Source organism: Globicephala melas, chromosome 1 (assembly GCF_963455315.2).
Source record: "Globicephala melas chromosome 1, mGloMel1.2, whole genome shotgun sequence".
Taxonomy (NCBI): Eukaryota; Metazoa; Chordata; class Mammalia; order Artiodactyla; family Delphinidae; genus Globicephala; species Globicephala melas.
In genome coordinates this window covers 58,127,456-58,145,337 of record NC_083314.1, presented here as the reverse complement: position 1 = coordinate 58,145,337, position 17,882 = coordinate 58,127,456, and the positions used below count along the sequence as shown (strand labels likewise).

At 35.1% G+C, this 17,882-nt stretch overlaps 1 protein-coding gene across 1 annotated transcript in view; it reads left to right on the top strand.

Annotated features, from left to right (window-relative positions):
• MROH9 (maestro heat like repeat family member 9) overlaps positions 1 to 17,882 on the top strand; it is a 97,691-nt gene that overhangs the window by 32,748 nt on the left and 47,061 nt on the right. Inside the window, exons 7-8 of the mRNA XM_030875618.1 lie at positions 7,877 to 8,012; positions 16,245 to 16,369. Coding sequence (XP_030731478.1) covers positions 7,877 to 8,012; positions 16,245 to 16,369 — 261 coding nt within the window. The remainder of the gene's footprint in view (positions 1 to 7,876; positions 8,013 to 16,244; positions 16,370 to 17,882) is intronic.

Here is a 17,882-nt window from a genome sequence, read left to right as displayed (position 1 = left end):
CAAATATACATGCACACGGATATACATAGCTTTGTTACTTAGTTTTTCTTTACTAAAGTTACATCATATTTACATATGGTTCTGCAATTTGATTTTTTCACTGAACAGTATGCCCAACAGATACTTTAATAGATTTGCTTCATTATTTTCACTACAGCTTATATCTTATAGTGTTGTTGTATTATGATCTACTTAACTATTCTTCAGTTGATGAACATTGAGGTATATTGTGGGTTTTTCTACTTCAAACAATACAAAAATGGTCATCCTTTTGCATGTATGTGAGTATGTACTTAGAAATGCTAAGAAAAATAATAGGCCAAAAAGTATGAATAGGTTAAAACTTAGTAATGCACAATCATCCTTCATTCTGCATTCCTGTGAATATTAGAGCGCCCATTTCCTCAACCTTCACAAACACCTGGATATTATCAGACTTTTTAATTGTTGCCTTTCAGATGGAGAACAAATAGGTATCTCATAATTGCCAATATTTACTGAGGTTTTCTATATTTTGAATAACATTATTGCCTGCCTTCTACGAAGCCTCAGACTATCTCTGAACATTTTTCTCTCTTATGGATACTGTGTTTTCAGTCTCTGTTCCATAACTCACCCTTTACTGTGATTTTTAAACATACTCTACTAATTGTATATCTGATTGCTTAAATCAGTTCAGGAGTTCAGTATGAAGGGGGTCAGAAACATGCATTTGTGACACTATCTTCATGTATCCATTTCTAATACTTGTACAGTCTCTAGACATATTGAGACGAAAAGCCTAAATCAGCCTTATAACATAGTTGAATTTTTATTATTTTATTTAAAATAAACTTTGGGAGATAAACCCATGCACTTATGGTCACCTAATCTATGACAAAGGAAGCCAAAATATACAATGGAGCAAAGATACCCTCTTCAATAAGTGGTTCTGGGAAAACTGGACAGCCACATGTAAAAGAATGAAATGAGAACACTTCCTAACACCACACACAAAAATAAACTCAAAATTGATTAAAGACCTAAATGTAAGGCCAGACACTATCAAACTCTTAGAGGAAAACATAGGCAGAACACTCTATGACATAAATCGCAGCAAGATCTTTTTTGACCCACCTCCTAGAGTAATGAGAATAAAAACCAAAATAAACAAATGGGACCTAATTAAACCTAAAAGCTTTTGCACAGCAAAGGAAACCATAAACAAGATTAGAAGACAACCCACAGAATGGGAGAAAATATTTGCCAACGAAGCAACTGACAAAGGATTAATCTCCAAAATATACAAACAGCTCATGCAGCTCAATATCAAAAAAAACAAACAACTCAATCAAAAAATGGGCATAAGACCTAAATAGACATTTCTCCAAAGACATACAGATGGCCAACAAACACATGAAAAAATGCTCAACATCACTAATCATTAGAAAAATGCAGATCAAAACTACAATGAGGTATCACCTCACACAGATTACAATGGCCATGATCAAAAAAATCTAGAAACAATAAATGCTGGAGAGGGTGTGGAGAAAAGAGAAACCTCAGGCACTGCTGGAGGGAATGTAAATTGATACAGCCACTATGGAGAACAGTATGGAGATTCCTTAAAAAATTAAAAATAGAACTACCGTATGATCCAGCAATCCCACTACTGGGCATTTACCCAGAGAAAACCATAATTCAAAAAGTCACATGCACCCCAATGTTCACTGCAGCACTATTTACAATAGCCAGGACATGGAAGCAACCTAAATGTCCATCAACGGAGGAATGGATAAAGAAGATGTGGTATATATATATACAATGGAATGTTACTCAGCCATAAAAAGGATTGAATTTGTGTCGTTTGTAGAGACATGGATGGACCTAGAGACTGTCATACAGAGTGAAGTAAGTCAGAAAGAGAAAAACAAATATCATATATTAACACGTATATGTGGAATCTGAAAAAAAAAAGCAGAAATAGAGACACAGATGTAGAGAACAAATGTATGGATTCCAAAGGGGAAAGGGGGGTGGGATGAATTGGGAGACTGAGATTGACATATATACACTATTTATACTATGTATAAAATACATAACTAATGAGAACCTACTACATAGCACAGGGAACTCTACTCAGTGCTCTGTGGTGACCTAAATGAGAAGGAAATCCAAAAAAGAGGGGATAATTGTATACATATAGCTGATTCACTTTGCTGTACAGCATAAACTAACACAATATTGTAAAACAACTACACTCCAATAAAAATTTAAAAAAAGAAAGTGAGAAAAAGCCAAAAACTACATAAATAAAATAAGCTTTGGAACATAATACAATTTACTTACATGGAAAATACAGTCCATGATGTTCTTTGCATCATGCTAATTCCCCATCTCAGTGTCCAAAAGAGAGTCTGAGTGGCTTGTTTTAAATATTCTGATTCTTTGGCCTGGGAAGTCAGTCTCCCTCTATTTCTGAGATGGTTTGGAATGTCAATTCAAATGGACACAAAATTTTGCAAGTGAGGCTAGAGATTAAGTGTAGTTCAACACTCCAGTCTGTTTTCTGTATAGTTCCTAACATGTTTTATATATTCAGCAAGCATTTGATGGAGACTATTCACACGCTTCTCTTTGCACTTCAATACACATATACATTTTCTATTTATATATCTAGTGTATATTTATATACTAGATATATACTATATGTGTGTATAAATATATATATATCTACTAGTGAGTTCCACTCAGGTAGCAGGTATGACATCTGGGGGTTTCATCTTCTGCTATCACCTCTACTCTCTTTCAATTACAGTTGTAAAGTTCATTCTCCCCAGCACATAGCCCACCCTTCAACTGTGAAACAATAAATGTGTAAATTCATATGTACAGCAGAAGGCTCTCATAAATCGTTGAGGGCTCCTAAGCTTTAACTGAGACCTTTGAGAAGCCAAGTGGTTAACGTATTCCTCTGTTCTGCAATGCTTGCTCAATGCCACCAGGTGGAAGCACACCAGCATTTTCCAGAAGGTGGGAACTAAGATAGCCTCAACGGGCTTATATCACAGTCATGGAAGCATAAACCTTTACTAAGTTAATTTTCTCTTTAAAATAAGATAATTATCTTATAAAGATAAAGATAAGATAATTATCTTCTGAAGATAATTAAGTCAGTGAAATTAATGGAGATGGGGGAACAAATACATAAAACAATCAAAAATATTATTAATAAATTAAAAGCTAAACTACCCACAGGCAAGGTCTGTGTATCTCTATATCTGACACATTGTAAATAATAAATGAAGATTTGTTCTGCCATTCTCTAACTAAACGTAGCTACCTATTCTGTTCTCAGGTTCTGGCCATTCACTGGATAAAAACTATTTTCTTCATAAATTACCCTAGCCTATGTCTCCCAGACTCTCAGAGGCCCTTGTCCTATTGAACAATACTTTCATTTGTATTCTACCAGAATTTAAAGTGGTATTCCTCTTATATGACCTGTGTGCCTATCAGAATGAAGAAACTGCTACACTCAAAGAATATTTGTCCTTTCAATTAAACTGTTAATTTCCAAACGGGTGAAGAAATGTGAGCTAAACATGTCATATTATCTCATTAACAGATTTTTCCTAGGTTTGTTCCTTTGGCACTTCAGCATTTAAAAGACAGGTGGGGGCTTCCCTGCTGGCGCAGTGGTTGAGAGTCCGCCTGCAGATGCAGTGGACATGGGTTCGTGCCCTGGTCCGTGGAAGATCCCACATGCCACGGAGCGGCTGGGCCCGTGAGCCATGGCCGCTGAGCCTGTGCGTCCGGAGCCTGTGCTCCACAACGGGAGAGACCACAATAGTGAGAGGCCCACGTACTACAAAAAAAAAAAAAAAAAAAGACAGGTGGAAGGTTTCCAGTCAAAGCTAACAGATTGTCCACATGTCTATCTCCTCCCCCTCCACAAAATGACAGTAATAAAATTTGTTAAATGTTGCCATTGCAACAAAGAGAATTAGTAACAGGTTCTCAGTGGGCTAGTGATGTCAGCAAACTTCTGCATGACAGAACAGATAGAAGATGGTAACTGATAAAGTCTGGCAGGGGAAGCTGAAAGGCAGGGGCATGTGAACATTAGAATGGAGGACAGCTGAAAAGGGAGGGAGTATCCCTATGGAACCCTGAAGAGTCTGGAGCTATGGAAGCCCAAGTAACGATGAAGAGTGGGAGGCAAAGGAAAGCTGAAGACATACACATGCACCGAAAAGACTCATAGAAAGTTTATACAGAAGGATCTATAGTGCCTCCCATCCCCGTTTACACACACACTCTATATTCCACAGGGACATGAGTCCATTGGTAGGTAAAATTTGAGGACATTTTTCTCAAAACAATTGTAAATTCCCTGAAACGATCATCTTGGTTCTGTTGTTTAGATACACTTCAGCATGATCCCAGCCTACCCACCCAACTACTCTAAAGCCAAGCCCACCAGTTGACAAGCCTTGGTCAAAATCCCACCAGTGGAATCACGTTCTTACATACGACTAGACAACCAAGAATTTGCCAGACATTTGAGAAAACCCTCCAAATACAAACACAAAAGAGATAGCCCCAAAACCCTCCAAATACAAGAGATAGCCCCAGGTAAATAAAGAGAACAAAAATGATTATCAAAAATAGATAATTCTGAGTACAGATGAGAATTTAGTCTCAAAAGGAGTAGAGAGGACATATTTATATGCCAAAAGGAAATATAACTAAAAATGAGTATGGCCTATGCACTGATTCATCACAGCAGGAATAGATAGGCAATGTCCCGAAGTGATTTTAGAACTGAAGTAGAAGTCCATTGTTTAGAGATGTATAGTTGATTTCCAAAAGCAGCAGCTAAAAAACTTAGAAGTGGTTGCTTCTGGAATTTAGCACCTAAAACTGTCATAATTGTTAAGATAAGGAACTGGAGAGGCCAGATGTACACAGAAGAAGGAATCCAGTAAGAAAGGGCCAGAAAACTAAGCAGGCACTTAGACTTAGGAACAAATACAGAGAAGTTACTTTTCTCCAGGTCTTAACTCTTTCCTTCTTTCAGCACTTTAGATAGATTTTCTAAAAAAGCAGGACTATACTGTATTAATGTTCCCAAAGTCTTGTGTTTGAGGGGGTGTGACTTGGTTGGCACACTTCTGAAGGGACTGTGCAGGGCATCATCAGTGTGCCCCATGGTTCACACAGCTTTATTCCTCTCTTGGCCTGTCCTAGGTCAGGTCTCCCCTCCTCCTCAAACACGCTATGCAATCTAGACATGGCCACACCTACTCTGCTAGAGACACACATCTAGACAGACCATATCTGGCATCATTAGCAGCTTCCTTTACAAAGACACCTGCTAAGAGTTACACATCCACAAGTTCATGAGAAGGAATAATCAGAGAGAACGTGCAAGGCAAAAACTATAACACAATAAAACTTTAAAACCAATCCTCTGTAAATGGTCCCCAGGTTCAGTGAGCTAAGCTGTGAGAAGTACTACCCTGGTTCTAGGTACTTTCACTATAAAGGTCTTTGCCATAGACATCTTTGTAGCATAACGAATTGGCCATAAGGCAATTTTTTCATAAAAGATAAAATAACGAAAAATAAAAGAGGGACGTTATAAAGGTCATAATGAAACAGGAAAAATTAATAACAAAATTTAAAAGGCTTTCTTGAGAAATACAATTTAAATATTTACATACAATTTAAATATATTTAAATTGTGTGTAAATTCGTGGCAATCCTGCCAAATAACTGATTTTATTTTGTGGGTTGTACTTAAGCACTTGTCTTTGAAGTCTCTCATTCATAGTACGTGTTTTGCTTTTTGATTCATCTCCTCATTCAGCATGATAGTTTTTCTTTTTTGCTAAAATTTCTTCCTTCATTTCATCCTTCATTCCAAGTATGAGGATGCATATTTCTAACTGAGCTTTGTATTGCATTATAAAAACCTCTGCACTGTTTTTTGTTCTTGGCATCTTGCCACATGTCTGTTCATAGATGTTCCAAAGCTCTATGGGAAATGTGGGTTCAACTCTGCACCTCTGAGACCCTTAGCCTCTTTCTCCTCCAATGTAGTGTGCTTCAAAATAAGAAACCAACTCTTGGGGCAAATCATTGTCATCTCTCAGCTCAATAAAGCCACCAATAAAATGGCTAACTGAAAGAAAGTCTAACTCATTTCAACCAGTTGAAACCAAAGTGTCAAACCAAGCAGTCTACTAGTTATTTTATCTTTCACAGCAAAATTGCCTTACAGACAATTAGTCATGTATTAAAAGGGTTTGCGGCAAAAATGCTCGTGGCAAAGATGTTTATGGCAGAGCAGCTTGTGGCAAAATACTGGACACATACTCATACTCCTCCATCATGCCCAACAGAGAAACAGAACACCTTCCCCTTTATTCTTAAACCCATAATGCAAAGGTGGTTCTTAAAATCTTGCCATTTGATAGAAAAAGAAATTTGGAATGCAAACCAAAAGAAGAGAATAGCCAGGGGAAAATAAAATACTTCTTCCTAGGGCCTAGAATAAATAGCAACCCCTACTGTCTGCTTCTAGATTCTTCTAAGTCATAGGACTCCTAAAATAGGGGGAGCCGCAGGTACCCTTACAAAGAAATACAGGCAGAAAGAATCCAAGGAAGACATCCACAGAAGCAGATTATCTTCCCTTCGTTTACTAAGACTATCACTCCCAACATCCTAATGCAGTCGTATCCTTGGCCCATGACCTAGTTCACCTCACATTCTTCTTCAGGAATGATTCCGTGTGTGTGTGTGTGTGTGTGTGTGTGTGTGTGTGTGTGTGTGTGTGTGTGTGTGTGTGTGTGTGTGTGTGTGTGTGTGTGTGTGTGTGTGTAAGACTGAGACAGGCAGACAGAGAGACGTGAGTGGGTCAAGCAACAAGAGACGCAAGGATAAGGGTATATAAGAGTAATACAAAGAAGGAGAAACGGGTCTTGGGATCTCCCTGGAAGGTTGACTTGAACTCTTACTTTTACCACCAAAGCATCTATCTAGGAAAAGTAATCATTTGTCTTAGAGATAAGAAGATTCTGCAGGCCTACTAGTTTAGCAAACCTACATGTGGGAAGAGTCCTTTTTGTTTAAAGAAAATTGGTAATAATTCTCATATCTTCACAAAAGCAATATATCTCTTCCATCTCTCCTTTCTTCTTTTATGTGTCTACTCCTCTCTATTTGCATTTTATCTGGCTAAACAAATCAGTCAAGATAAAAACCTAAATATTTGAGAAGCCTATGTGTCAAGGAAGTTGTGTGTGTGTAGGGGGGGAATATATAAATGTTCTGGCAGTAGGTTTGATACCAGAAGCAAATGCTTTGAGTTCTTTAAAAAATTAATTTCCCTGGAAAGAATCAGAGCAATTCTCAGAAGAAAAGTTTTCTTCAGTGACTTACAGAGTCATCTGAAGTGTTCTCCAGTGACTTACAGAGTCATGTAAAGTGTTTCATACATGGAGAAGAAAGCATGAAAGTTTCTGGATATTGACTCCCCCACCCCAGTATTCTAAGAATTTGATACCTACAAATAGCTCCCTAAAATATAGACTAGAAACTAACGTTAGTTGAGTCTCTATTATTGCCAAGCACTTTGCTAGGAACTTTCTTTTTTGTCATAAATGCTACCCCCTTAGTTCCTACAATAACTGTTACAAGGTAACATTTGTTATATGCATTTCATAGATGAGAAAATTGAGGCTCAGTAACGGAGTGAGGATTTTAATACAGATTTTGCGAACTCTGAAGCTCAACTCTAACCGTAGTCTGATATATACATCAGACACAAACATTTAATGTTGACCGTGCATAGCAAATACATTTTTTTACTTTGTTTTTTCACTAGACAAGTGTTGATGTTCCATGTTTGGGTGTCCTGGCAGCAGAACTGTCTCTTTTGTGTTCCCATGCTGATCCCTCGATCACACAACAAGCATCCTTGGGAATGTATCACCTCCTCTGCATTGCAAAGTGTCAGAATGGTAAGAAAGATTCATCTTTTCTAAGGATTACTAATAATCTGTTCCTAATTATTATACTTGTGGGTCCCAAGGGGGCTCTACGTCTGTAGATTTCAAAATCCTGCCCCAAGATCTATAGCTTCACTTTTTAAAATGTATTTTTAAATCTTTTTTAGAATTATTTTTATAATGTTATAGTTGGTTCTTCAATGTCTATAACATACTATATTTAGATTAGTGTTGGGTGTTAATGGTGGGAACAGGAATGCTGGGTGGAGGCAGGGAAGAGAGGAAGAAAAATTACCAATGGGACTTTCTAAAAAGAGGCTTAGTTTTTCTCTGTAATGGAGTATCAAATAGAATACTCAGATTCTTGCTTCAATGGTGGGGAAAAATTAGCCCAAGACCTAAATAAATGCTGCTCTGGTCTGCCTAACAAAGCATAAGAGCAAGACCTTATGGTATCAAACTATTTCCAAATACTTTAACAGAGAATAGATTTACTGTCCCATAATAAACAACTATTTAAAGATTATATATACTAATTGTTCTCAAGTCACTGGACATCAGATAACAAAGGACAATGATTCCTAATGAGATGGGAACAAATGAACAAATAAGGCAGAGTCTACAACTGACTGAGTTTACAACCTAGAGTAAGTTTCTAGGCTGCAGCCCAGAAAGGAGTAACCCAAGAGTCTCACCAAGCTGAAGAGACAGAATTGGGAATCCAGATAGATCAAGATATTTAGAGTTCACAGGGCAAAGTGCCAGAAAGGAGTGCACAAAGAGAGAGCTCCAGAGATGTGCAGAGAGCCCTTTAACTATTTGGCTATGTAAGGATCAGAGCACACATGTGAGGAAACTACCTGAGGCTTGCAGGGGAGAGGGTGGGGGTAACACCCAAAATGGTTAAAGGATCCACTGAATCCCAAAAGACTGGAAATGGTGCCTATGCCTATAAGCTAGAATTTAAAACTTCATAATTCATAAGTAATGAAGCAGAGTACAAAGAGATTTTGTCTCATCAAGAGGAAAAAATTATCCCTGAATTATTTTAGTGCCACCTAACACAAGTTAAAAACAAGACCTAAAATTATCAACTGATCTCCAAATACTTTAATTGTTTATCAGAAAAAGCTCAAGCTTACTTCTAGGAATACAAAAATTCCATCACTTAACAAGTTAAAATGAACAGTTTGGACAAGTTAAAATTAACAATGTCTGACATGCAATAAAAAATTACTAGGCATGCAAAGAAACAAAATACAACCCACAATAAAAAGCAGAATGAATAAAAACTGACCCAGAAATAACACAGATGATAGAATTAGTAGAGACATTAAAACAATTATTATAACATATTCCATTTAGTTAAGGAGTTAGAGAAAAAGATGAACATGTTAATGAGAGACAAAGAAAAGTCTCTAAAAGACCCAAATTAAACCTCAGGAGATGAAAACTACAATATCTGAGCTGAAAAACACTCTGGCAGGGATTAATGGTATAATCTTTTTTATTGAGGTATAGTTGATTTACAATATACACAATATACATTTACAATAGGTGTACAGCATAATGATTCAGTATTTATACAGGTTTTACTCCATTAAAAGTTATTACAAGATAATGGCTATAATTCCTTGTGCTGTTAATATTTCCTTGTTGTTTATCTCTTTTATACATAGTAGTTTGTATCTCTTAATCCCATATGCCTAATTTGCCCATCCCCTCTTCCTTCTCCACTTTGGTAACCACTAGTTTATTTTCTATATCTGTGAGTCTGTTTCCATTTTGCATATACATTCATTTGCATTTTTTAATTTTTTAGATTCCACATATAAGTGATATCATATGGTATTTGTCTCCCTCTGTCTGACTTATTTCATTAAGCATTAATATTCTCTAGGTCCATCCATGTTGCTGAAAATGGCAGAATTTCATTCTTTTTTATGGATGAGTTTTATATATCTAGATAGATAGATAGAAGATATATCACATCTTCTTTATACATTCAACTGTTTATGGGCACTTGGGTTGCTTCCATTTCTTGGCTATTGTAAACAGTGCTGCTATAAACATAGGAATGCATGTATTTTTTCAAATTAGTGTTTTCATTTTTTCTTCATTTTACTTTACTGGCTATATACCCAGGAGTGGAATTGCTGGATCATATGGTAGTTCTATTTTTAGTTTTTTGAGGAACATCCACATGTTTTCCATAGTGGATGCACCAATTTACATTCCCACCAACACTGTGCAAAGGTTTCCTTTTCTCCATACTCTCGCCAACATTTGTTATTTGTAGACATTTTCATGATAGCCATTCTGACAGGTGTGAGGTGATATCTTATTGTTTTTTTGACTTGTATTTCTCTAATAATTAGTGATGCTGAGAATCTTTTCATGTGCAACAGTGTAATCTTAAAAGGAGCTGGGGCTGGGAGGGGGGAACATTTCATTCAGAGTAAAGGTAAGGTAAGGATTATAGCAAATTTCTCATGAGACAATGCAAGCTATAGGCAATGAAGCAACCTCATAATGTACTGAAAGAAAAAGCTGTCAATCTAGAATTCTTTAACCAGCAGAAGTGGTACTCTTTCAAAAGCAAAAGTGAAATAAAGACTTTTTAGATATACAAGAGCTGGCAGAATTTATCACTAGCATATCTGCAGTATGAAAAATATTTTATGAAATTATTCAAGAAAAAATGATGTCAGATGATAATCTAGGTCTACATAAAGGAATAAGGAGCATTGGATTGCAACTATGAAGGAAAATATTAAAATTTTCTTCCCTACTTTTTAAATCTCTTTAAATGAGAATCAACTATTTAAAGCAAACAAACAAACAAAAACAATGTAAGAGCTAAATATGTGACAACAATATCACAGAGTCTTGAAAGAGCATGAAATATGAGGTTCTTATCCATAAATTCATAAAATATCACTTCAAAGTAAACTGTGATAAGTTAAAGATGTATAATATAAATCCTAAAGGAACTACTTAGCTAATATAACGAAGAGTTTTATATAATAAGCCAAAATGGAGATAAAATAGAATCATAAAAAATACTTAATAAAAAAAAGACAAAAAAAGAAGAAAAATATAAAGAAAAACAGATGGAAAGCAAAAAGTAAAATGAAGACTTAAATCCACTCATAATATATATAAATGCTCTAAATATCTCCAATGAAAAGGCAGAGATTATCACACTGGATAAAGAGCAAGACTCAACTATATACTGCCTATGAGAAATCTACCTTAAATGTAAAGACACAAATAGAATACAAGTTAAAAGTTGGAAAATGATATAACATGCTAACACTAGTCAAAAGAAAGCTGAAATGACTATATCAATATAAAAAAAATACACACATTTCAGAGCAAAGAATGTTTCCAGGGAAAAAGAGGGTCATTTCATAATGCTAAAGGGGTCAATTAATTAAGAAGACATAATCCAAAACATTTATGTACTTGAAAACAAAACATATTAAAATAATCAAAATACATTAAACAAAAGCTGATAGGACTACTATGAGAAATAGGTCTACAATTACAATCAGAGAATTCAATACCACTTTTTCAATAAACTATTACACAAAAAATCAATAAGGATACAGACCTGAACCAGCTAGATCTAACTGACATTTATAGAACACTGTACCAAAAATGGAAAAATAAACATTCTGTTCAAGAAAAAAACAGAAAATTTACCAAAATAAACCATATTATAGACCATAAGACAAGCTTCAAGAAATCAACAGGTAGTTAAGTCATACAAAATATGACGAAAACAGAGTTAAATTAGAAATCAAAAACAGAATTAACACCATACAGAAAAATAAACTCAAAACAGATTAAAGACCTAAATGTAAGACCAGATACTATAAAGCTCTTAGAGGAAAACATAGGCAGAATACCCTTTGACATAAATCGCAGCAATATCTTTTATAATCTGTCTCCTATAGTAATAGATATAAAAACAAAAATAAACAAATGGGACCTAATTAAACTTAAAATCTTTTGTACAGCAAAGGAAACCATAAACAAAACAAAAAGACAACTCACAGAATGGAAGAAAATATTTGCAAACAATGCGAATGACAAGGGATTAATCTCAAAATTTATAAACAGCTCATGCAGCTCAATATCAAAGAAAACAAACGACCCAATCAAAAAATAGGTAAAAGACAATACAGATGGCCAACAGGCATATGAAAAGATGCTCAACATCACTAATTATTAGAGAAATGCAAATCAAAACTACAATGAGATATCACCTCACACCAGTCAGAATGGCCATCATCAAAAAATCTACAAATAATAAATGCTGGAGAGAGTGTGAAGAATAGGGAACCCTCCTACACTGTTGCTGGGAATGTAGATCGGTACAGCCACTGTGGAGAACAATATGGAGGTTCCTTAAAAAACTAAAAATAGAGCTACCATATGATCCAGCAATCCCACTCCTGGGCACGTATCTGGAGAAAACCATGATTTGAAAGGATACATGCATCCCAATGTTCATTTCAGTGCTGTTTATAATAGTCAAGACATGGAAGCAACCTAAATGTCCATCAACAGATGAATGGATAAAGAAGATGTGGTACATATATACAATGGAATATCGTCCATTAAAAAGAATGAAATAATGCCATTTGCAGCAACATGGATGGACATAGAGATAGTCATACTAAGTGAAGTAAGACAGAGAAAGACAAATATCATATGATATCACTTGTATGCAGAATCTAAGAAAAAAATGATACACAAATGAACTTATTTACAAAACAGAAACAGATTCACAGACTTAGAGAATGAACTTATGGTTACCAGTGGGGAAGGGTGGGGAGGAAGGATAGATTGGGAGTTTGGGATTGACATATACACATTGCTATATTTAAAATAGTCAACAAGGACCTACTGCATAGCACAGGGAGCTCTGTTCAATATTCTGTAATAAACTAAATGGGAAAAGAACTTGAAAAAGAATAGATACTTGTATATGTATAATTGAATCACTTTCCTGTACACCTGAAACTAACAAAAGATCGTAAATCAACTATACGCCAATGTAAAATAAAATTTTTTTAGATTTTAAACAAGTTAAAAATAAATAGAAGTGGGGAAAGGATTTATTCAAGTTAAACTTTTATCAACTTTTTAATAAATGGAAACTCTGGAGATAAATTTTTAAATTTTAAAAGAAAAAAGATATCTGAAAGTTCAAAATATCTGGAAGCTAGATAACCTGTTTCTAAATAACAAATGTGTCAAAAAAAGAAATAAGGGATATTTAAAGCATTTTGAACTACATGAAAATGGAAATATAAAATTTCAAAATTTATGGAATACAGCTAAACAAGATTCCAGAGGGGAAATTCTTAGCACCATATGCCTACATTAGAATAGAGAAAAGTTCTTAAATCAATGACCTTAGCTTCTGCCTTAAGAAAGTAGAGAAAGAAAAGCAAATAAAACCAGAAGTAAGAAGATGAGAGGAAATAATAAAGACCAGAACAAAAACCAATAAAACTAGAAAGCGGAAAAACTTTAAGGGAAAGCAATGAAGCCAAAAGCAAATTCTCTGAGAAGATCAGGGGAGAAATAAGAGAAAAGACACAAATTACCAATATAAGGAATGAGAGAAATAATATCACTAAAGATTCTATGGGTATTAACAGAATAAAAAGTGACATTATGAACAACTTTAGGCCAATAAATTTGACAAGTTAAGCAGACAAATTTATTGAAAGACACAAATTACCAAAGCTCACTCAAAAAGAAATAATCTGAATATTCTGTATCTAGCAAAGAAGTTGAGTTTGTAGTTTAAATCTTCTGCAAAGAAAAGTCCAGATCCACAGAGAAAACTCCAGACTGAAATGACCTATCAAACATTTATGAAAGAAATTATACTAATTCTATACAAATTCTTCCAGAAATGTGAGGATGAGGGAATACTTGCCAACTCATTCTATGAGGCTGGCATTATTCCAAAACTAAAATCACACAAAGACATTACAAGAAAAATAAAAACAAAAAACTACAGACCAATGTCCCTCAAGAACACTGATGAAAAAATTTAATCAAGCTCAGCAAATCAAACAGTACACTAAATAAAAAGAATAATATACCATGGCTATGTGGAATTTATCCAGAAGTGCAATGTCAATTTAACCTTTTGAAAATCAACCAATGTAACATACCACATCAACAGATGAAAAAAATAACCACATGATTATTTCAGTAGATACAGAAAAAGTACTTGACAAAATTCAACATCCATTCCTAATAAAAACTCTCAGAAAATTAGGAATAGAAAGGAAACTTCTTCTATCTGCTAAAATACATCTATGAAAAATCTACACCTAACATCATACTTAATGGTGAAATACTGAATGATTTCCCCAAAAGACCTGGAAAAAGACAAGGATGTGCACTCTCATTAGTTCTGTTCAACAATGCTTTGGATAGAATAGAATAAAGAGTCCAGAAATAGATCCACACACGTATGGTCAACTGATTTTCGACAAAGGTTCAAAGGCAATTCAGTGGAGAAGGGATAAACTTCAATAAACATTGTTGGAAAAATTGGTGATTTGTATGCAAAAAAAGAACTTTGATATATATCTCATAAATGCATAAAAGCTAATTCAAAATGGATCATAGGACTACACGTAAAACCTAAAACTATGAAACTAGAAAAAATGTTTGTACCTTGGATTACCAAAGATTTCTTAAATACCAAAGATTTCTTAAATATAACACGAAAAGCATGACCCATAAATGAAAAAAAATGATAAATTAAGTACCTCTGCTCTTTGAAAGACACTTAAGAGATAAGCCACAGACAGTGAGAAAATATTTGCAAATTACATATCTGATAGAAGAATTGCATTCATTATTTTAAAGGAACACTCAAAACTCAGTAAAAAAAAAAAAGCAAGCAACCAAATTAAAATAATAATAGTAGATTTGAGTAGTCATTTCACTAAAGCAGCACAGATGGCAAGGATGCACATCAAAGGATGATCAATATACAGTCATAAAAGAAAGGTAAATTAAAACTGCAATGAGACACCACTGTACTCCAGTTAAAATGTCTAAAATTGAAAAGACTGACCATACAATGCGTTATTAAAGGTGTGAAGCAACTGGAACTCTCATACATTGCTAGAGGGAATGTGAAGTGATACAACAGCTTTGGAAAATAATTTGGCAGTATCCTAAAAAGTCAAACACACATCTACCATATGATCCAGTCATTCCACAGATTAGTGTTTACCTAAGAGAAATGAAAGCAAATATCCATTCAAAGACTTGTACATGAATGTTGATAGCACCTTTATTTGTAATAGCCCAAAACTGGAAACAACCCAAATGTCTACCAAAAGGTGAATGAATAAGCAGATGATGGTGTATATGTACAGTGGAATAGTATCCATCACTACGACTACTGATACAAGAAAAAACATGGATGGATTGCAAATAATTTTGCTAAATGAAAGATTCCAAACAACAAAAGAGTATATACTAAATGGTTCCACTTATATAAAACTGGAAAATACAAACTTGACAGAATGTAGATCAGTGCCTGCCTTTGAATCGGGAAGTGGGATCTGGGAGCAGGTTTGATCAATTACAAAAGGACATGAGGAAACTTTTGGAGGGAATAAATCTTTTTTTATTGCAGTGATGTTTATGGGCACATACATATATATTAACTTACCAAATTAGACACTTTAACTATGTTGCATATTGGTTATATCTCTATAAAGCTGTTAGCAAACAAGCAAAGTCATTTAAAACCTACCTTCTCTAGAACAAAAGACATCTGCACCTGAAGCTTATGTTGAGGGCTTTTCTCTTTCTTGCTGTATCACTCCCCTAGCTCTTTGCAAAATGCCTCCAAGTCTGCTCTTTTACCAATAGACACCCCAACTTAGCAGTAGCTCTTCCATTGCACTGAACAATGCATTTGATGGCCTAAATGTACTTGATATTTGGTCAACTTATTAAAATTATCTATGTCCTTTATTCATATTTCAAAGAGGCCTCTCTTAAACACTTTTTAAACTCTGGGTCAATGTAGTCATAGTATTTTATGTGACTAAACTGTTAGCAGAGAGTTAAACATTCAGAAACTTTAGACTTCCAGAATTGGGCAGGAAGAGGAAATTGGAAATAGCAATGTTATAGAGGAACCAGTGATCAAATAAAAACCTTAAACTCTTTTCCTTAATACAGCGGATATTGCAAAAAATAAAAGTACAAAGTATGATAAGCCTGGAAGTCATTGCTTCCTGCCTTCTCCCTCTGATATAGAATTTCTACCCAAGATCTTGCAAAGAGACAAAAGTAAAATTGCTCAGGTAACTTAGCCCCCACTTTATCCTATGGCTTTTGTTTCATGTGTATTATTACTTTTAGTGGTAACTTATTTCAACAAAATTTATATTTCTAATAGATTTTTTCTGTTTTATTTAAATTCAGTAAAGCAAAGAGTAAATGATAGAGTATTTGGCTTCCTGATTTTCATCTCTATTAATGAGAATTATGCCTATTATTCCAGAATATAACAATTTATATTATTTTACCTAATCCTTACAGAATGCAAATGAGATAGGTGTTTCCTAGTTGTTATGCTTCTTATTGTTTGGCTGATAAGTTATTAAAGATGGGAAACTTCTGATTTTCTAGCAAAATTAATGAAGTCAACAATTAACAGCCTTTTCAATGTTATTATAATTTATTCAGCAAACATCAAAATAATGCGATTTACATTTTAAAAACCTCTTAAATTTAAATTTTTTTAAAAGTTCAAGTGATAAACCTCAGGACCAAGTAAATAATTTTTACACTGACCCAACCTTTGGGGAAAATCATGAGGCTCTATAACTGTATACATTCCCTCACCTTCTTCAAAGTATATGGGCTTATTCATATGCTTGAGAGGTCACTGGCGCCTAAGTTGTGCTGTCCAACAGATGGCTGTCTAGGTACACACATTGAGTCAACAGTTCAGCAAAGCCTGCTGGGGAGGCTCCTCTGGCTAGCTCATCTCTTGAGTTGGGAGGGTCTTATGGCTCCTCCTAAAGGTACATGCATAAAGCAGTGCCTTGCCCTCCCATGGCTGAGGTAGATAGAATTGTGGGAGGCTGAGGAGATATGAAAACAATATACCTCAAATAATACAATCAAAAATACCACATAGATATCCTATATATGCATCTTCATGATGATGCATCTTTCCAAAATCAAGCATTATTCATAATCCACCTCCCCTCAAAAGTCACAAACCTGGCTGACTACAAAGTTGTCTATTTAAGTGAAGAAACCAGGCATCTGTAGAGGTTTACTAGAAAATCCTTTTACATCCTTCCATGCTTCACTCCAGAGCCCTGGAACTGAACTCCTGAGCCCCACAACTAGGCTAGTTAGCCTAAGACTGGCAGCTTCCTCAGGGTCTCTTCCAAGTGATTCATGGGTCTTACTATCTCCACTTCCAGTTTAGCATCCTCTCTTTTCTGAGTTTAATGTCCATCAGATTTAGAAATCCTTGGATATGGGGGAGGGTGTCCTGGGTCCTGTGTTCATGACCTGTGATTCAGTTCTCAATTGTGAGATCAAAGCAGGCCTAGTACTAGCACTGTGTGCAAGAGTGGTAGCTGGAAAATCCTGAGGTAGGTACTTTCAGAGGTAGATTGGGACAAATGGGTGAGAGAATCTAAGGTTGTAGTAAGGAAACCAAGAGGACCATATCCAAAGACAAAGTCCTAAGGATGCAAATAGGAGGAAAAGCATCAAGGTTTTTAGCCAAGAGAGCTAGATCACATTTTATAAAGGGAGCCCTATCATTTGATACTCTACTGTCATATCTATACC